This window comes from Centropristis striata, chromosome 2, assembly GCF_030273125.1.
Source record: "Centropristis striata isolate RG_2023a ecotype Rhode Island chromosome 2, C.striata_1.0, whole genome shotgun sequence".
NCBI lineage: Eukaryota > Metazoa > Chordata > Actinopteri > Perciformes > Serranidae > Centropristis > Centropristis striata.
Genome location: NC_081518.1, coordinates 30,728,215 through 30,749,685, shown reverse-complemented (window position 1 = coordinate 30,749,685; position 21,471 = coordinate 30,728,215). Strand labels below are relative to the sequence as shown.

General features: G+C 38.4%; 2 protein-coding genes across 2 annotated transcripts; both read left to right on the top strand.

The window, feature by feature from the left end:
- The first annotated feature begins 408 nt into the window (after positions 1 to 408).
- Positions 409 to 16,508, top strand: ankdd1a (ankyrin repeat and death domain containing 1A). Its single transcript, XM_059359827.1, has 15 exons — positions 409 to 642; positions 2,312 to 2,415; positions 3,121 to 3,219; positions 3,438 to 3,536; positions 3,670 to 3,774; positions 3,883 to 3,981; positions 5,693 to 5,791; positions 6,853 to 6,951; positions 7,059 to 7,157; positions 7,970 to 8,068; positions 8,861 to 8,959; positions 11,738 to 11,833; positions 11,985 to 12,186; positions 13,835 to 13,966; positions 14,825 to 16,508. Exons 1-15 carry the CDS (start codon positions 609 to 611, stop codon positions 14,884 to 14,886), a joined length of 1,527 nt encoding a protein of 508 aa, XP_059215810.1. The 5' UTR covers positions 409 to 608; the 3' UTR covers positions 14,887 to 16,508.
- A 1,750-nt stretch (positions 16,509 to 18,258) lies between these two features.
- Positions 18,259 to 20,908, top strand: znf414 (zinc finger protein 414). The gene is made up of 5 exons (XM_059350159.1): positions 18,259 to 18,545; positions 18,775 to 18,885; positions 19,019 to 19,124; positions 19,661 to 20,208; positions 20,463 to 20,908. Exons 1-5 carry the CDS (start codon positions 18,500 to 18,502, stop codon positions 20,630 to 20,632), a joined length of 981 nt encoding a protein of 326 aa, XP_059206142.1. The 5' UTR covers positions 18,259 to 18,499; the 3' UTR covers positions 20,633 to 20,908.
- Positions 20,909 to 21,471: the final 563 nt, after the last annotated feature.

Sequence of the window (21,471 nt, the reverse complement as noted above, 5' to 3'; positions counted from 1 at the left end):
AGTTTGATGACGATATACCAAGTAAAACTGGAATATATTTTGTATAAAAATATAGAACTGGATGTAACCCTCTTATATGTTATATTTGCAACATGTGTGGTCACATTTGCAACATTTCAAATCCTTCATTGAGCATGATAGTGTTTTGGAAGTAAAAAAAACTGATTCAAAATCACATTTATGTTGTTTTTTATTTGTTTCTTTTGGGTTCAAACTGTTGATCCAGTTAAGTCAAGATGAAAAAAATAATTATGAGGTCATATAGTTGAGGTTGTGCTGTACAGTAGCCTATATGTATTTCCGGTGTATACAGGCAGGATGAAAAGGATTCAAAAATGGACAAAATAGCCCAAGACTCCATAGAGGTAATTAATAATGAGAATCGCTGCACTGACCTAGTTACAGGAAACAAAAAAACGACGATGACTTGTTTTATTTTGAAGGTCATTAACGGAAGTCAATACTTTAACAGTTTTACTCCGTGTGGCTTGACAGAAATAACTGTTCGGCACAGCGTCCAGCCTCCTTTCATGTGCTGAAAAACATAATATAGCGCTACAATGAGAGAGGTGAGAGCAAAGAGTCAGAGGCGCCTTTAAAACACAAAGATGGAGGACGACCTGGTGTCTGAGGATGATATCTGTGAGTATGAACCAGCTGTGTGCTTCAGGGAGCGACCTGTCATCTGCCAGCAGCAGGATGTCCGCGTCGACCACACGGATCACTGTTTTTTTTCTTTCTTTCTTTTTTTACAGTATGAAAGCTGTATTCTACTAATTTTTACACGATACTGGAACCGCATTGAATATGAGGACGGTGGACAGTAACGTTACTTTCTGTATACTATGTGGCCGGTCAACTACAATATTTTCTTTTATCTGCAAACATGAAAGACTGTCCTACAGCTTTAATCCTGGCAAATTAATGTCATAAGTAACTTAGTAATTGTACATTTTAAGTGAATTCTCTCTGTGACAGATTTATTATTATAGCACGCGCATAAGACATTTCGTGATTTACCAGAAAACGTCATCACGGAACGATTTTCTAGATAATCTCCATATGCCTGTCAAAGACTGATATCGTCACATTGTTAAATAATCGCCTAAGTCATTTTTTGTCAAAATTGTTTTTGTTGCCTAAATCATCTCCTCATCACCTATGGTATAATCGCCTACATCCTCAATTGTTCAGATCATGTGATTTTACCCCTTTAAGATAATGGCCTATGTCAAGTGTGTGACTTAAGCGGATTTATTAAGCCTAAATAAATAAAAACATTTTTGAACATGCCTTTGTGACTTAAGAAAGCTATGGTAACACCTTATTTTGAAGGTGTCTACATAAGAGTGACATGAGCATGTCATAAACATGACATGGGATGTGTCAACATTAATGACATTTTGAAGTAACATTAATGCTCATGATACTTGTCATGTCATGTTTCTGACAGGCTTGTGTGACTCTTATTTAGACACCTTCAAAATAAAGTGTTACCTTATCTTGCTTAAGTCACAAAGGCATGTTCAATAAATTGCCTAAGTCATTTATTTCTTTTAAGTTTCATAATTTACACACAGTGTTGTTACTATGCCAATAGCCATCCTTTGTTACATCCTTTTTGAGTGAAATGATCAATAAATGTCATATGTTACACTTTTGGTGACGTTTTTTGTGTTTCCTGCAAAACTTGAAAAAATGAGTTAGGCGATTATTTTAACAGGGTGACGTTATGTAGACATGTCTGATGACATAGTAGACTATAGAGTATGTTTATTATTATCAGAAGCATGTGAGAGCATCTCCAGCATGCAGTGGCTTCCACACCTGTACTGTCCTGTTTGTATCCATCTGTCAGGTGCAATATACCAATGCTCAGTGCTTCTTTCCCCTGCTACAGCCAAAAAATATATAAGCTTAATTAAATTAATTAAAAATCAAATATCACAATATTTTTTACCAAATATCTCAATGTTGTTATTGGCACAACATCATATGGTTGACTATTTGTGCTTTCTCAAAACATTTAGCCTACACAATGACTTTATTAATGAATAATTATCCGTGGGTGTATTGACAGAGAAGGTAGAGACACATTATGATATTATAATATCCAAAATCTAAGACAGTAGATTATCTAGTCTCTCACATTATGCTATCAATATAAAACTGATATATTGCCCAGTCCTACGCTCAATAGCTGAGTCTTAGACATGGGCCGCAGTGTAAATCAACTTGTGATGTTTCTTTTCACTGGCCTGCAGAACAAACTTCACACTTGACATCCCTCCTTGTCTATCACCCCTGCCAGTGCTGTGGTCAGAAAAGGAGTTCCACGATGCTGCAAAGAGGAACGACCTGGGGAAAATGCAGGAACTGATCAAGAAGGGTGTGGACGTCAAGGCCAAGAATAAAGTAAGCCCATTGGAGGAAAAACATGAACACTTTTTTTGGCCTTACCGGTCATTGCTTTCAAATACAAAATTTTTCACTGCAGCCTTTTTAAAAAAACATTTCTACAGCAAGAAGAAAAGAAGTGAAACTAATAACATTAATAAAAGCTGCAAACTAAGAAATTCACTTCCAAAAAGGAAGTGACACAAACTCAGGATGAAGATAACTATATCAGTGGGCTCAAGAACAACAACTCAGTGCCTTTTACAGATATATTAGCTGATGTCTAAAGTTAACCGTTCTACCTTTTACACAACAGATATATTTTTAAAAAATGTTGTCACAGAAAAAGAACATAGCATAAATAATGGCACATTCAAGCCAGTGGGATTGGAATTTTCCTAACCAATCACTGGAGTTCGACATGTCCACCTCAGTCTAATATCATTTTAGTGAACATTGATGCATTTGGCATGCCAAACACAAGTGGCAACCTCTGGGCCTGAAAAGTGAAGGTGCCTTAATCCAAAATGTATTGGATTAGAATTAATGACTGCACCTTAAATGGGGCAAAGCCATCATTGATATAATAGTCCCTTCTGTCCCTCCTTACTGCAGTGATAAGTCAAAATGTCATCTGTTGAAAAGGTCAATGTTAAACTGAGGCTATTGTGTAATTGGTTTACTAACTTACTAACCACTCGGTCTACTCTGCCCTGTGTGAAGATAGACCGTAAAGCACTGCACTGGGCAGCTGGAGCAGGGAATGAACAGGCTCTACGTCTGCTTCTGGACCACGACACTGATGTTGATGAGAAGGATACTGTATGTACATGTTTATAATGACTTACAAATAATGATTTACCAATGAATTCATTCATTCATCCGTAAAAATAAAAATAATAAATTATGATTTTGTTATATCAATGAGCAAGGATGACTAGCTAACAGCATTTTTAAATCAGCCAAGCATTGTATGTTCGCTATACACTTGTCCACCAGGGCTTCGCTGTCATAAAACACTTCTAAATATTTATCCACAGTTTGGCATGAACGCTCTGCTTCTGGCATCCTGGTTTGGTCACCTAAAAGTCCTGCAGATCCTGGTGTCCTGTGGAGCAAAGCTTAACTGTGAAAACAAAGTAATATGCCTCATTTTATCCCTACATACTCAAACTAAAGTATTATTGTGTGATTAATATCTCTCTCTCTCTCTCTCTCTCTCTCTCTCTGTGTGTGTGTGTGTGTGTGTGTGTGTGTGTGTGTGTGTGTTAGGATGGGCTGAGGATGCTGCACTGTGCTGCCCAGCGAGGACACATCAGAGTGTTGGAGTTCATCATGGAGGACCTGGAAGACATTTGTCTCGACAGAGTTGACAAGGTGAAACTTCCTTGCTTGACAATAGTTTAAATTTACAGACAGACAGATTGTGAAGAAATTATCTTTATATAAATATATGCTGCTAAGTCCGCCGGTGTTTCTGGCCAGTTAGGAAAGACAGCACTTCATCTGGCTGCTGAACATGGACAGTTGGAAGTGGTGGAGTTTCTGATCGGAATGGGCTGCACACATGGTTTGAAGGACAAGGTACTGATACACATACATACATACACACATCAAATCAGTAATTGTACTTAAGTAAACAAGTACACACAATAGGCTGTTGCACATGATGGAGAAAATATAAGTTGTTTTCAGTTTTGTTTAAATATATGATTTGTATGACTGCTACAACCACACCTTGGTCAAGCTAATATGAGGTGAAATGCATAAATCGTTCCAAAGTTTAAAAGCCATCTTCAAACTAACAAACCGCATAAAGCAGGATGTGATCTCACTTTAAATCCTGTTTATAAAGGGCAGGGATATTACCAGCCAAATGATCCTGCTACTGTTATTTCTAGCAGCTAGCTCAAAGTAAATATACTGCAACTGCCAGTTCAGTGTACAGCTGTAGCTGCTGGGTACCATGTGTTGTATACCACATACACACAGCATCAGAGTTTGTTTGATTTTCTTGTTCTTTTTTCAGTGTTATTCAACTTTTTGTAGCCATAACAGACATACATGGAGCTCCAGGTTCTTCAATATGAAGGAGACAAATACAGGGTTGCCCATGAAGTTGGAATAATTTTGTTTTAGGACACAATCCTCTGTTAATTGCGGTTTTATTTTCATTGTGTTATGTTTGGAAGAGATTAATTAATACAGTTTTGAGAAGATATACGCATTTTCTGTCAAGAATAAATCACATTGTGACAATCATTTCATGAAAAGCACAAACAACATCATTATGTATATGACTTTTTGTTTCATGCATTTTATGTTGGCATTATGTAAAGTCACATGAAATGAATTCAACTTGGCCTGCAAAAAAAGTGTTATTGAGAAAAAATAGAATTTAAAAAATACTTTTTTAAAAGGGCATTTAAAATGTTGACACACAAACACAAGACAGAAAATTTGCAAGCTGCAAACTGTGATGAATGGGCACTCTCCCCACATGGTGGGATGCCGTTTGTTGGGCCATGCATTTCTGGGATGTTGCATGCACTGGAAATGACATATTGCACATTTTGTGCCATTGTCTATTTTCACTAAGTGTCACATAATTAAATACATCATTTTTTCTTTAGTTCAAGCAAAAAATAAAAATAAGGAAAATTTGTGACGAAAATTCAGCGGTAACTTTAAGTCCCTCGGCTAAATACAGCATTAAAATATACTTTCCAACTGTGTAAAATCCTCACAGCATGATCTAACATTTTCATATTCTATGTCTAACTTCTGAAGTGATTTCTCGCCATGCAAAATTGAATGCTACAACAACAAAATATATATAGTCTGCTAAATCTATTGGAATATATAGGAAGTCATCTTCCTATAGTAGCATAGTATAGTAGTATAGTATAGAACATAATAAAAAAGTTTGTAACAAATCTAAGCTCAGTCAGTATGGTGGAAAGACTGTGGTAAAGTAGAGCTATATATATATATATATATATATATATTCTAAAGATTCCATTTCTGCCACATGTGACCAAAACCTAAACAGTGGCCATCATTGTTAATAGGGTGTAAAAAAAAAAATAATTGTCAAAAATACCATCATACCAACACAAGCCAACACACAGACCAGGTTGCTGTGTTAAGAAACAGTTCACTTCTCCTTTTGCTTCTGATTATAAAAGCAGTGAGTTGTTAAGAGCCCCTCTTGACATGTTTTGGTGGATATAGTCTATGTAGAGGAAGTGTCTCAGAATGGGTTTCTAGCTGTGTTGTTATGTCTGGATTACAGGAAGAGAACACAGCCATACATCTAGCAGCAAAGTGTGGGCACACAGAGATCCTGCAGAAGATGGTAGAGACCGGCATCGACGTCGATGAGAGAAACATAGTGAGTGGACTGGACAGGCTGCATACTTCAAGACCCAGTTTTTGTTACTTAATTAGAGGGAATGTGGTGCAGCCTGTCTGCGTTTCTCCATGTTAACTTTTCATTTTACAGAAGCATTTTATTCAGTTGTACTTGTTAAAGCAGTCCCTTATTTTCTGTAAACAGCATTGAACAATGTTTTTTCACAATCAAATACACAGATTTTTGTCTGTGTGGAATAATTTCTTCTTTTTCTCTTTTGAGAAAATAATCAAACCAAAAGCCTGTAACCTACAGTGGTGGTTAACGATGCAAAGTTTAAGCCCCTGGGTGTTGCCATACAGTTTAGGCACTGTAAAGGTCATAATGGCTTACGGCACTATAATTGGTGATAATGGCTTAGACTCTTTAAAACACATTTTACAAAAAGAAATTAGCTTGTATAGAAGTCTATAAGAAAATGACGCTACTTCTCACTTAATTTATTACCTCAGTAAACATTCTCATGTATAATTTATGATCTCAATCACTAGTTTCAAGTCTTTGTCAAAACAGCATGATGTTCACTTTGTATTTTGGTCCCATTTAGAGTCAAAAAGATGATAATGCAGGGTATGCTTTAGGACAGGGCTGCCTTGTGATTTAAGTCACTTCTTTGGTCAGTCAGATCCACCTTCTTCATCAGATAAAATCACTGACCAAACTCAAGGCTTTAAAACAGTAGTCCATAAACCACTGGTTGACGTCACACACAGTCCACTTATTTTACACAGGCAATGGCTAAAACCTGATTGTTATGTGTAACAAAAATAAAATGCATTATAATACAAATATATGAAGATAAAAACTGCAAACACCCAATTTACAAACAAAACTGCCTCCGCAAAACCACTGTGCTTTATTAATGTATGACTGTCGAAGCAAAATCCCAGCTAAATACTGAATAATATTTTAGTGTATGTAAAAAACGCCTTTCACTTTTGACATTCTATAAACTGATTAGAACATAATGTACTCATTGTACATAACAGCTGGACTCAGTTTGGAGTGTTGCAGATTGAAATACCCTGTTGTGCTTTTAGGATGGTCTCACAGCTTTGCACCTGGCTGCTGATGGAGGTCACTATGAATGTGTCAAACTGCTGCTGGAGTCGGGCTGTAATGTCAATTCACAAACTAATGTATGGTTTGTTCATTAGATGTCATATATCATTTGCATTAAACAAAAAATATTTTGTTATCTTTCACTAGTCTGAAAGATGAAATCCTTGTTTTCTTCTGTCTGCAGAAGAATATGAATGCTCTGCATTATGTGGCTCAGCATGGCTTTGACAGAGAAGCCAGTTTGCTGCTGGAAGCAGGAATCAACAGAGATGCTGTAGACAATGTAAGTCATGTCAACTCCCATGTGACCTGTTTCTTGGTTTGATGTAGCATGCTGCTGTCCTTCCTCCCCTCCCCCCGCAGATTTAGTTGGATGAGTTTAAAGCAACATAAAGACTGCAGCAGTTTCCACTGGGATTGACTGATTTTTCTACAACAAAACCTAAAGTTATCAGAATAATTCCAATGATGCTTTAATAATAATTTAAAAAAAACTTCATAGAGTGGATTTAAAGACATTTAATACTTGATATTTGTCTCTGAAGACTGAAACAAAAATAATCATCAGATTATTTTTTTCTCCTTATCTTTTTTTTTTTTTTTTTAATTTTCAGATAATTCTGAAAATGTTTAATGTTGACTTTTGAAACCCACAACAGTAGCTGTTTTTCCATCATGACTTTCAATGCACATTTTAAAAATTTACATGAGAAAAGCTTGATGGAAACACCAAAATTCGATAAAACTTTCGAAAATGTGCATAAAAGTTTTTACGCTTGCTTGAGGTGTTTTTTTGTCTTTTTCAAAAAATAGTATGCTAAACAGGAGATGGAAACGCTTTTTGCGAATAAGTTCTGCGAACATTTAACTCATGACTGCTCAGCTGTTTCCTCTCTGCCAGTCAATACGAGCTGAAATGAAAGAACAATTCCCAATTGAATCTAAGTCCTGAAGATCTCTTTTCTCTCATAGGTGGATTTGCTCATTTGCTCTCACAACCACCAAAAACTAATATAATGGGTCTGTAGTTCAGGTGGGATCATCCGCACATTTCAGATAAAATGTGATTGTCTTCTGTCTTTGTGTTTGAAACAGCAAAACAACACAGCGCTCCACTTAGCTGTATTTAACAACCACACAGAGGTTCTACAGCTGCTAATCCATGCTGACTGCGACCTGGACATCACTGACAGTGTGAGTACAAACCTCGACAGCTGTTCTAGTACAGATTCAAGATATCATCTCTGTCACCCTAAATTCTAGAAATATCCCACTTATGGATGTTTGTCAGCTAATCACAGGGAGTATCTCATCTTGGGCTGACAGATCAGGCGGTTCTCGTCCTCCACCTGTTTTAAATTTTTCTTCTGTTCTGTTGGTCTTTTTTAAATTTTTATAAGAAACCGTTCCCTCTCTCAGGGAACAAACAGTTATTGCTTTGGTTATTGCAGCTAAAGCTTGAAAATAATATATATAAAATGTCCTGCTCTTCTCTTGCAACAACTTCACAGCTTTCTCTTGATGCATATTTTGATATACAGAGTACTAGTATGCCAATGGTAAATGGACTGCACTTATATAGCGCTTTAATCCAAAGCGCTGTACACTACAGACTGCACTCATTCACCCGTTCACACACACATTTATACTGGAGGCTACCAGGCCACGCTGGTGCCACCAGCCACCATTGGGAATTCATTCATACACTGATGAACGCAGCATCAGGAACAATTTTTTCAGTATCTCGACATGTAGGCTGTTATGGTCAGGGATGGAACCACCAGCCTTCCGATCGATGAGTGGCCGCTCTACCATGTGCGCCACAGCCGCCATCCTGTATCAGTATGCAAATAGTGGGCACACAGCATATGATTATAATTCACTAACATGCACGTGTTGGTAAGAACAAAGATGGCCGGTTGGCACATCATTAATCTGATGGTAACTTTGCACTTGTTTTGTGTACAATAAACATGTGGTTCACAGAGACAACAGACTGCACTGCACATTGCAGCAGAGCACGGCTGGCAGGACATGGCTGAGATGATGCTGATCTCTGGTGTTAACCTCAATCTGACTGACAAGGTACCACACAGCACACACCTTCACTACACCCAGGACACAATGAAACTCCTCATATGTCACATCTCCCTGCTTTTGTTCTTCTAGTTTTATAGTAGTGATACCTCAACGGAAAAAAAAACATTTTGAAAATCTTAAATTAAGGTACAACTGCATTGATCAATACAGTTCAGTATGCAGCAGAATTGCTTGTCATAACATAATGAGTTTTTCAGTATTACTGATGCATGCGTCTCCTATTTTGTGGCATGGTAGTTTTAACCAATTAATAAACTAATGGGGTGTTGCATAGTAGCATAAAATGGTAACATTCTACCACTTTATAGGAGCCTTTGGTGAGTTTTTTAACTCTTATTTTCAATCAATCAAAATCAAAATTACTTTATTTATCCTCAAGGGGAAATTCAGTTAGTTTGGTTGAATCTTTTGAAGAATGAGACAGCCTGATGGCTGTAGGAGAGAAGGATCTTTTGTATCTCTCTGTCCTGCAACGGAGAGAGGAGGAGCCGTCCACTGCTGTTTTTTTGGTCCATAAAGGTTTTGTGTAGCGGATGATCCGGGTATTTCAACATGGCCTTGAACATCTTGACAGTGCATCTCTCCACCACCTCCTCCAGTGTGTCCAACCTGGCTCCAACCACAGAACCAGCTCTTTTGCTGCCTCCCCAGCAGACTGCAGCATAAAACAACACACTACCACCACAGACTGATAAAACATCTGCAGCATCTTACTACAGATGTCCAGAGATCTGAGCTTCCTTAAGAAAAAGAGGCGGCTCTGCCCCTTTTTGTAGAGAGCGTCAGTTTTTAGGGACCAGTCCAACTTATTATCCAGGTACACACCTAGATACTTAGAACTTGGCACCACCTCGATGTCCACCCCATAGGTATTCACTGGCTGAAGAGGGGGCTTGAACCTGTTGAAATCTATGATAATTTCCTTAGTCTTTGAGGTTTTCAGTAGGAGATAGTTCTTGTGACTCCAGTCACTGAAGGCTTTTATCAGATCCCTATATTCAGATTCCTGTCCATTCCTGATACATGCCGCAATAGCAGTGTCGTCCGAGTACTTCTGGATGTGGCAGGACTCAGAGTTGTATTTGAAGTCTGTTGTGTACAGTGTGAACAGGAATGGAGCCAAAAAAGTCCCTTGTGGAGCCCCTGTGCTGCTTATTAATGTCCCAGAAATACAGTTCCCCAACCTGACATACATACTGTACTCTTCCTGTCAGGTAATCTGTGATCCAGGAGATGAAGGAAAGATCCACTCCCATGTCTGTGTTTTTGAGTATGTTGGGTTGGATGGTGTTGAATACGCTTGAAAAATCAAAGAACATGATTCTCACATAAGCACCAGTTTGGAACAAGTCTCCAGAAGAACTAAGTTGTGGTCTGATCGTCCTATTGGGGGCAAGGCAGTAGCTCTGTAAGCTTGTTTGACATTAGCATAAAGCAGATCAAGTGTTAATTTTTTCTGGTGGGACAATTAAAGAACTGTGTAAATCCAGTCAGGTGAGAGGTGAGGGAAACATGAAGTCCCCTGATATGATCAAGAACGCTTCTGGGTGTTTAGTCTGTATCCTAGCAACGAGGTCATGTAGAACTTCACATGGAGCTTCAGCAGTTGCCTTGGGTGGAATGTACAAGTATTGTTATGATATGACTGAACTCCATTGGTACATAGTATGGTCTCAAACGAACTGCCAATAATTCAATGTCTGGACAGCACATCTTCTCCTTGACAGTAACATGTGCAGGACTGCACCATCCCTGGTTCACAAATAAAGCCAAGCCCCCACCTTTCTTCTTGCCACTAGCTTTAGCATCTCTGTCTGATCTTATGAGAGTGAAGCCAGGTAGAGCCACATTAGCGTCTGAGAGGTTTTGATTCAACCATGTTTCCGTAAAACACAAGAGACTACACTCACGGTATTCTGGAGTCTTCACCAGTATCTCCAGTTCATCAGTTTTGTTGGGCACAGAGTTGACATTCCCCATGATGACTGACGGCAGAAAAGGCTTATATCTCCATTTCTGAGCCTTAACTTTTGCACCAGCACGGCAACCACGAAAACACCTCTTCAACTCAGCTGGAATAGGGTGATGGTGTCCTCCAGACTTGCTCCGTTTCAATGAAAGAAGCTCCTCTCTTGAATAAACTCTTCTCTCCACAGAAGTATCCATCAAAAATACTATAAAAATACATAAAAACTTCGCAAATTTGTGCAAAATCAGAGAGCTACCAGACTTTGCTGCTCCTCCGTGAAGCGCATTCCACATTTTTGACATTTATACTAAAAACAATTTAATGAAGTAATACAATGAGTGTATACTACAGTTATACTAGTCCATATTACTGTTTACTAGTAATAAATAGAACAAGAAATGTTTAAACATTATATTTGTAAAAATACTACAAAGTCAACTTCACAGCTGAAAATGTGTAGTGGAGGCAAAACTGATCTATTTTTAATATAACTACTTTTTCTTTTTTATTGTCATATGAGAAATTCTGTTATATACATTTAGTGTACGTGTTATCAACCTGATGTCAAAGGACAGAGGTTGACGAGTGTTGTGAATGAATGTAATATGTTCAGTTAAAGTGATTGACGGTATGTAGAACCACTTTATTATCATGGTTTACCTTCATTCAGACATAATGTGTTATGTCTATTTTTCTATTCTAATTGTGTATTTTAGGTAATATTTACCTGCATGTTGATGTCATCTAAGAAGAATATACTTCCCATTCACTGAGTTGTACTCACTATAACACAGCAGGGGAAAACGTGTCTAGAGGTGGCAGCCAGAGGAAACCATGTCATCCTGGTCGACATGATCATCAAAGCTGACCGTTTTTATAAATGGGAGAAGGTGAGATTATGTTAATTGCATTGGAGACAATGTTCACATACTCTTGATTTTATTTGCGGGATATATTCAAGATTATTCAAGGCGAGCTAATGTTTTGTGTGAACTTCAGATGCTTTAATACACCTTTAAGTTCACTGTGTATGATAAACAGGATCAGATGAGCAGTGAACAGGACTCCTGGGTCGGGAGGCCTCTGAGCTTCAAGCAGGATCACCAGCAAGAGACCCAGCACCTCCGGTCTGTCCTGTGGAACCTGGCAACTAAGCTCCTCTGCCGTGGGGAATGGAAGATCTTGGCACAACACTGGGACTTCAGCGATGCACATATACGAGCTATAGAGCAGCAGTGGACAGGTGGGCTGTGTTTAAAACACTAATTAGATACACATAAGATACACTACACAGATGAGCAGGGAGATATATGTTTTACCATTACCATATGATTACCATGTGGTGGGATTTATGCATATTGATTCTCTCTACTAGCTGTCTGAGCCCAGCATCTAAAACAGACCTGGGCATTGGGCGGCCCGCGGGCCACATCCGGCCCATTAGCTGTCCTTGTCCGGCCCCCATGAGGTTACCCAGAAATTAGAAATCAATACAACCGCAGTGCTTTTATTTTGAAGGTGGTTTACGTACCCACCTGCAAAGACTTGACTCTTTAACTGATAGTTCACAAGATTTATTTAAAATCGTAGCTCCATGAACATAAAAATAAGGCATTCCTTGGTCACCTTGTGAATCCGAGTTTTGGTCCGGCCCCCGCAACCTTCGTGGTATTGGTCATGCGGCCCCTTGGGAAAATTAATTGCCCACCCCTGATCTAAAAGATTGATATCAGTCTCATGTCTGTATATCAATATGGAGCTGGAACAGGAGTTAGCCAGAGTCTACTTTAGAGCTGATGGTGTTTTTCACAGACAGATAAGCTGTTTCCTTCTGCTTCCAGTCTTAATGCTAGGCTTAACTAAACTACTCAACTCTTCTCTACTTGTTTGTGTCTTTTTCAAATTTTCTGCTTTTCTTTTAAAATGATTTAGACCAACCAACACCAGAATTTGAAAAACTGTTTACATGTGCACTAATGAGGCAGGGGAAAGACACCAGTGTTTTGTACTCCATTAACTAAAGCTTAGGCTCGGTCATGTGTTCCACAATTGGCTGTGTTCATTAGTGGGAAACCAGTGAGGGCTCTTGTCCTTGTAGCTGCATGAGTGCCTCTCAGTTGTTGGTAAAACTTTAGAACCTCAGAATGTTTTCAAACACAGCAGTCCCTACAATATATCCTAACAGGTCTAAAGATGAAACTATTTTGAAAAAAATGTCATGGTCACCTACCACATTCAGTGACTTGTATGGATTGTTCATCAAGCCTAGGTCATTTTTTTTAAATTTTTGAACAAAAAACACTTTTTATTGAAAAGTATTCGATGGACATCATTTTTACTTCCTTTCTCTTCCAGGACCTTACTCCTACTCTCACTGTAAGGACAGCTAGAGAGTAACTTTACAAAGATATACAGGGTTCGTACGAGTGCTTGAAATCCTTGAAAATGCTTGAATTTAAAGGTTGTATTTTCAAGGTTTAAAAAGTGCTTGGATTTTGGATAAAATTCTTGTAAATGCTTGAAATTCTTACTGTATTTCTCATGCAATCTGACTATATCCATATATAGACTATAGATAATCACATGTTCAATGTAAAAAATAATGAGTAGCCTATCTGAAATGAAGACCGCTCCTCCTAAAAGTGTAATACCATCGCTGTTGGTATGGTTAAGTGAAATCTCCCCCTTTTAGTATGTAAGTACTCATCTAAAACATGCAATTTACAACAGGTGTAAGATACTGGAAAAGCTTGAAAATGGACCTTGAAAATCCTTGAAAAATGCTTGAATTTGACCACTGCTAAAGTGTACGAACCCTGGATATAGTAATATCTTGCTGTTTTAAGATATTGATATTGATATTGTATTATAATTCTGAATTAAACCTCTAGGCATGAAAAGCTTCAAAGAGCATGGTCACCGAATGCTGTTAATCTGGCTCCATGGAGTTGTGATGGCAGGGGAGAACCCGGTCAAAGGCCTCTACGAGGGGCTGGTGGAAATCTCACGGACAGACTTGGCAGGTGAGCTCATCACACTGCACTGTGTATAACTCTCACTGCAAGGACAGTTAGAAGGCCTCTGCAGCAGCTGTGGCCAGAGGCATTCTATATGACGTTATTTGGCAGTCCGTCCTTCCATATGTCCATATATCTCAGGAGTGCCTGCATAGAATTTCTTCTAATTTGGCACAGACGTGTGCTTAGACTCACAGGAGGTTAAAAGTCAAAGGTCACTGTGACCTTTCAAAAGGCATTTTTGGCCATAACTAAAGAAATCTTACTCTATGCTAGGGGTGGGCAATATGGCCCTAAAACAATATCACAATATTTCAGGGTATTTTTGCGATAACGATATTCTTGACGATATCACCAAATACTGAAAATTATATAGAAAATATGATTTTTAGTCTGTATAAATGAATAAAAAACGAAAATCAATCATCTTTACTTTTGTCTCTTGAGTATTAGCAAATAATTAAAAATAACCATCTGCGGGGTCCGGGAGCAAGAAGAAGGAATGTTGCCAATATCATGATATGCAATTTTTTTACTCCTAAAAGAAAATAAACCAATATTATCACGAATGATACGATATGGCACACCCCTACTCTATGCTCTAAATAGATATCTCACAAATGTCTTATAGGATAAAATAATACAATTTTATTTCCATTGACTGTATAATTTGATGCAACCCCATACAAAAAGCAAGAAAGTCCAAAGTACCATTTATGTATTTTTGTGTTTGTCCATTTCCTGTATGGTCTGTAATATAACAGAGAGTATAACATGCTGACCTGTAATGGTGCTGGTGGTAGTGGTGGCAGCATCTGGAATGTGTAGGTGCATGATGTCTCCGTGTCGTTTTTAACCATGCAGAGTGCATCCGGCAGAAGGCGAATGCAGAGACCAGCTCTCCCAAAATGTGCTCTGCAATGTGATCAACACTGTGAGTGACAACAAATCCAAGGTTTCAGTTCACTTTAGTGCTTTAACATTTAACTGTAAATGTCATCAACTGAGCCCTTGAAAAGAATATCATCCATGGTGTGACCTTTTATTCTTCTGGGTTTAATTCTTTTTATTTTCGTTTAGGGTTCAGGGACTTGATTGCTGTAACCCTGTAAAGTACCTGGTGGAAATAAAAAAAATAATAATAATATATATATATATATATATGTACTTTTATTAAAAATGCATGCAATGAACACCTGCTGCCACTACTCATACTGCACTGTGTCTGTGTACTCTGTACACCAAGGGCTTTTCAGCACATTATGACATCTTATTATTCAGGCTAGTATAATGTAACATTTTCTCCTACAATGTTTCTCAAAGTTCTTCTTCTGTAAAGTTGTATTAAGTGGTGTATGGGGAGGGCTAAGGCTCCAAAGCAAACTCAGAAACCAGCTATGCTGCAGTAGCAAAGAGTTGCACACTTATACACCAGGGGGCTCTGCACTATCTGTCTTTGTGGCCTTACAGAAAAAAGGTTATTTTTTTTAACCTAAGTGTTACATTCAGTTTGGCCATAGAGAGAGATGAAGAGAGAGAGAGTGTAATGACAACTTCATTCCATTAATACTAGCAACATGAGTAGATGCACCTCAGTGTCATCCTCAGTTTAATCTTAAGCCCAGATGGGAGGAAAAAGACATCTCACTGACATTTTAACTGAAACTGTCCACTGACAACATCCATTTGATTATGCTTTAACTTTAACCTACCGACCTTACTAAAGATGCATACTATAGACTGTATATAAATGCTGCACAGAGTTTATAGAACAAAAAAATTATAATGGACATTTTGAGTGTTCTGCGTTTTTTTAGACCAGTAGTTCGCCACCTGACACTCCCTGAAGGGTCACAAAATAACATTTTAATTCTAGTAAGATGAATTACAGGAAGCATTAAAAAAATATTGTACTGCTTCTGGCCTTTAAGAAGTATTTCAATCAAGCAGGAGAAAAAAGGTCCTTGGTGGATGTGTTGATAACTTATATGCAACTATTGATGATGAATCATAAGTTTATTTTGACGGTTCACCAGCCAAAAGGGTGAAGCACTTTTCTAGATAAATGAGTTAGACTGGGCAGCCTTTCACGGGTGTGATGCAAGAAAGTTGAGTAATTGTGTGTGTTTGTGTGTGTGTGTGTGTGTGTGTGTGTGTGTGTGTGTGTGTGTGTGTGTGTATTCCTGCTTTTTTATGTATCTGCTGAAATTATGCACTAAACAGAATTGTTCATTTGACTTTTTGGGAGGAGAAAACTGTAAAAACTCTAAGGTAATGCTGAATAAAGTAATGTTTTGCATGAGGTGAATACTTATCTCTTATCACTTTACAAAGTAATGACATCACTTTTTGTAATGATTTGTATGATAAATGTAATGGATTTATATTTCTGTATTGTGGTATGTGAATGTAAATTATTATAAAGATAATTGAAATAAATAGATTTGCCTGCACCAATACACATATTTTGTTTAATTAGTGTATACACTTTGTATGTAAACTATGTACATGTTCATAAGATCAATAAAAATCTCTTTGACAAAACAAATGTCCACATCCGTCATTTGATGACAGAAAAAAACATTTTGATACAAAATTTTGAAAAACAAAGATCTACTGTTTAGTTTTCTTTTTAATGTATTTATATCAGGGACGGGACCATATACAAAAATACATTAATTTTCTGAGAAAATATGCTTTGCTCCAGATTTAGCAACTCACTCATTTCCATCTATAGTCCCTGGGCAGGTGAAAGGAAACAATAAAACACAGACCAGAACATATCATCATGGTATCACAGCTTTTGATGATACACATTCCAGATGGCTTGTCCCAGTACTCTATGGTTGAAGGAAACATCATTTGAAGCTTGTTCTTGTACTCTTGTTAGACTGTTAAGCAATCATGGCTGCACTCATAGAGCTGAATATCTGTTGTACACTGACAATGTTCCATGCTTCACAAACACCCATTACATAGAGCCATGGCCTGACTAACTTGTTATGGGGTTCCTTGTGTGCCATTATTGACTCAACCACTTCCACTTTCCACCTGGCCCTCTCCAAGTTCCCACCCAGTGCAGAGCACATGACAGATGTTTTTTTTTTTTTTTTACAGAAACCACCCAGTACTTCTGTGGTGTAATATGTCCTCACGTTTTCTGTGGATCAGTTCATTTTGGGTAATTTGTTGAAACATTACATTTTATTCGGAATATGCACAGCGGGAGGTCTTTAACCACAGTGAAGTTAGTTTTAAGTTGAATATTCGACAGATAGTTGACCGACATTCGCTCCGGTTAAACCTCTTCTGCGGACGGTCCAGGTACAGTGCGACACCGAGCAAGCCACTCCAACATTTCAAGTGCACCTGTATTGCAGACTTTACAGTAAACACAGATAGAAGACGGCTACGGAGTGTACCGACTTCCTGTTTTCAAAATACAAATATGGGATATTTAAAGCAGAGATCTGGGGTACATCCATAGACTGTATAAAATAGGGTACAGAAGAGGATTAGGGCCACACAAGAAAAAAATATTTGAGTTCTAACTTTATTCTCCGAGATTCCGAGAATAAAGTTAGAATTCTGAGAATAAAGTCAGAACCGGTCAGAACTCAAATATTTTTTTCTTGTGTGGCCCTAATCCTCTTCCGTCGATACACCCTTTGTTTTTAGATTTGAAATCTGTTTAAACACTTTATATGTAGGCTAGACATGAGCATTTTAGCTCAATAGCTTCTCAATTACTTTAAACAACATATCTCTGCTTTAAATAGCCCATAATTTTATTTTGAAGACAGGAAGTCGGTACACTCCGTAGTCGTCTTTTATCTCCGTGTGTTTACTGTAAAGTCTACAGTACAGGTGCACTTGAAATGTAGGAGTGGCTTGCTCGGCACTGTACCTGGAGCGAAGAAGAGGTTTAACCGGAGCGAATGTCGGCCGAATATCCAACTTAAAACTAGTTTCACTGCGGTTTCACACCGCATCACTCCAACAAGTTATTTGGTTTTTACTGTATTTCTTAATATATCAAAGAGACTTAAATTTTGAATATGCCAAACTATTATATTCCATTTGACATTTATCATCCGAACAGAAATGAAAAAAATCACAGCTTATTTGTCGAAATAAGACAAAGTTATAGGTTTATGTCATGTTGTTGTATGCTACTGTTTAAAAGCAGTTCAAAGCAACTGTAGCCTATTGACTATTGAAAATAAATAAACTGGAATACACTTGTCTGTTGGAGCTAGGAGACACACAAGTACATGTTTACATCACTTTATTTGAGTATTAATAGTTTAATTTCCAGGATAAAACTTCGTCATAAAGGTTTTTAAATTGTTGTTTGGCGTTATTATGTTACAAATGCCGATAAAATAGACGGCGGTATACACTTTAAACGTTGGTTTGTAGTTCGCCAGTTAAACCAAAAGAAGAAGAAGATGGTTTTCGTCGCACTGCATTCTGGTTCTTGTAGTCCGTTTCTGATCTTCCTTTATTGTTGAAGAGCTCAACTGCACTGTTACTACGATGTCGGGTGGTACAGTCTTGCAGCCAGCTGAATCTGGAAACGGAGGTTTGTAATTCAGCTCCAACACGGTAGACAGATGCCAAAGTCGCTACTTGATGCTTTTATTATTTAGCTCTTTGTGCTTAATAACACTAGCTTACAGTGTGACGAAGCTAGCCAGACAGCTAGCAGGCAAGCTAACCTGCTCAACATCTGTCGCCAGTTTCCTGACGTTATTCACACTGTTGCAGTCTTGTAACTAATTAACTATTAAGTCTTGTCTGTCCGTTTTCAGGAAACAAGAGGCAGTCGTGTCCGTTACACGGCTGTAAACGGGTTTACTCTGACACGGCCGGTCTGCAAAGCCACATCAAGGACCATGAGATCTCAGCTCAGTCTCTTCCAGGTCAGTTTGTACTGCTGGAAGTTCATGTGGGCAGTAAATAATGAGAGTTGAGGGTGTTGCAGGACAATCTGTGCCGTCTCTGCATGGTTAAGCCTACATCACATCACGTAAACACTGTCTGTCCTATCCACAGGAAAGGTCTTGTTGTGTTCCACTGTTGGATGCAGTGGTTCCTTCCCCAACATGCAGAAACTGATGGAACACATGAGGCAGCATCACAAACCCAACATATTCTTCCTGTGAGTTGGTCTCTATGCTGTGTGTTCAGTAGTAAAGTGCGTTAAGATAAGATATGACGTTAGTGGGAAACGGTTAGTCGTCACAGTAGTTTAAGATACAGACAGGGTAGTTTACAAATATAAAAAACAGAATAATAAAAAAATAACACATATACATACATTATATACATAAAAAAATATAATATACAATATTTGCATGGCTGCTATTTGGTATTTATTATTTATATTGCACATAGGGTTTGTTTTGTAGTTGGTTTCCTGAGAGTAGGTTGTTGTATGTAGTAATATGAACACACACACACACACACAAACACACCCATATATATATATATATATATACACACACACACACACACACACACACACACTCGCATATTTTTTTTTTCATTGGTTCATATTACTACAACCTATTTAATATGCTACATTTTATATATATATATATATATATATATATATATATATATAAAGAGAGAGAGAGAGAGAATATACACAGTAAAATGTTTTGTAATAATACAATATTTCTTGCTTTTTTAAAGGTGTGAGAGCTGTCGCACAAAGTTGCGATCCTACCGTGGCCTCTTGACTCACCTGCACACCTGTTCCAAAGTACCACGGGGCAAAGCAAAGCCGGCTGAGTCGACAGCTTCTCATCCTGCAGCTCCGACCAACCCAAACACGACCCCCATGGCTGTGGATCAGAAGCCCCCCCTGCTGGACTCAGTGTTTACATCCCAATTACTACCTTCCCAAATCCCAAACCCAGACGGTTCCTCCCTCAATGCTGTTAAGTCAGAATCAGCTGGCCCCCCTCTCCTCGGCCCCCCCTTCTCCTCTAACCCAGAGACCTCCCCTCTCCAGCTTGCTCCTTCACAGCTCACAGAGGCAGCTCCCCAGCCTCTGGTCAAAAACGAACCCTCCGATCTGCCTTTGTCCTTAAACCTGGTTGGCCAAACAGCAGCTCCTGACACTCCTGATGCCCAGGGTCAGCACCTGACGCAGACCAGGTCTCCTGAGTCCATCCACCCTGCTTCAGGATCAGCTCCTCGTTCTCCTCCTGTGACAGCCATCTGGAAGAAGAGTCAAGGTGAGCCTCTCCTCACACTAAAGCAAACAGTTGCTAGATGTAGCTACATTGGTCATTTATGCTTCAGGAAGCTGCAGACACAGTATATTCACAAAACGTTTTATCTTACCACTAGGAGGAGCTTCCTCTACAAACGTATTCACAAAGCTACTTTGACCAACTTTTATCATTAGCCCATGTCAGAGATAAACAACATTTAAGTTGTTATATGCGGTCCCTTAGTTCAGACATTGATATGTCCTTTCCTCCCTCAGGTATGGCCTGCAACAGACGAGTCCTTTGGGAGCACACTAAAGGGCGCTACACATGTGTACAATGTGGCTACATTGCAACCAACCGTAAAGAAATGACTCACCACATCAGCACTAAACACAACGGTAACAAACCTGCAGAAGACACAGGGAGCTCTGCCACAAACTCATAGTGTGGAAGCAGGAATTTGCTGAATGGTGCATATTGGTAGCAGATCTTGTCTTTTTGTTGCCTTGAAGAACTCATCTTCTGTTTATGGAAGTTATGTCAATGGTTTATGTATAATAATACACCTGTATTCTGGCCGGTGAGCCTGCAGCAGTGAGTTAGATATTGATAGTGATCTTAAGCATTTTTCCATTTCCACAAAGCACTTAACAAATGGATTTTTGTCTGTCGCACACAATAACTTTTCAATAATAAATATCTGCTGGGTCACTCACTGCAACATGTGTCCTTTTCTTCTCTTGAGATTAATTAAGAGGTTAATTACTACTGCCACTATTCTTTAAATGCCATGTTTTTGAGTTTCTATCATGTGTTACTTGGCTGTATATGACAAGCTGTTGGGAGATGTTGCTGTCAGATGTTGGATCTATGGAATGAAGTGCTGAAACCATTGTTCCTGACACAGCTCAACTCAAGGTCAAAGTAAATTAGAATTTTAGTGTTACATCAATAGTACACAGTTTAATGCTGTTAGAGCTGTTTTCAGTGAACCAGACTAAACATATCAACATCGTAGTATTGTTAATATTTTTTGAACTGAAACTAAAGATTAATATCTTCCCAGGACATGTAGTGGAGATTCCAGTATATTTGGGTACCAATGGGCAAAACGCATGTCATTAAAAAAAACTAGTGTAGCTTTGTTTTTCCACATTGTGAATGGCTGCAAACTTTTTGTAATTTTGATGATTCTGGCTTAGAGATAATGAAAACACAAAACACTCTCAGAAAATTAGAAAATTGTGAAGAAGTTCAATATTGGAGTCCACAGTCAGTGGTGAT

Excerpts from the sequence above, each read along its gene's own strand:
- ankdd1a (XM_059359827.1), top strand. The coding sequence starts at position 609 with ATGGAGGACGACCTGGTGTCTGAGGATGATATCT. Across the intron at positions 3,775-3,882 it reads GTCTCGACAGAGTTGACAAG|TTAGGAAAGACAGCACTTCA; the intron begins GTGAAACTTCCT and ends GTTTCTGGCCAG. Across the intron at positions 5,792-6,852 it reads ACGTCGATGAGAGAAACATA|GATGGTCTCACAGCTTTGCA; the intron begins GTGAGTGGACTG and ends TTGTGCTTTTAG.
- znf414 (XM_059350159.1), top strand. The coding sequence starts at position 18,500 with ATGTCGGGTGGTACAGTCTTGCAGCCAGCTGAATCTGGAAACGGAG. Across the intron at positions 18,546-18,774 it reads AGCTGAATCTGGAAACGGAG|GAAACAAGAGGCAGTCGTGT; the intron begins GTTTGTAATTCA and ends GTCCGTTTTCAG. Across the intron at positions 18,886-19,018 it reads CTCAGCTCAGTCTCTTCCAG|GAAAGGTCTTGTTGTGTTCC; the intron begins GTCAGTTTGTAC and ends TCCTATCCACAG.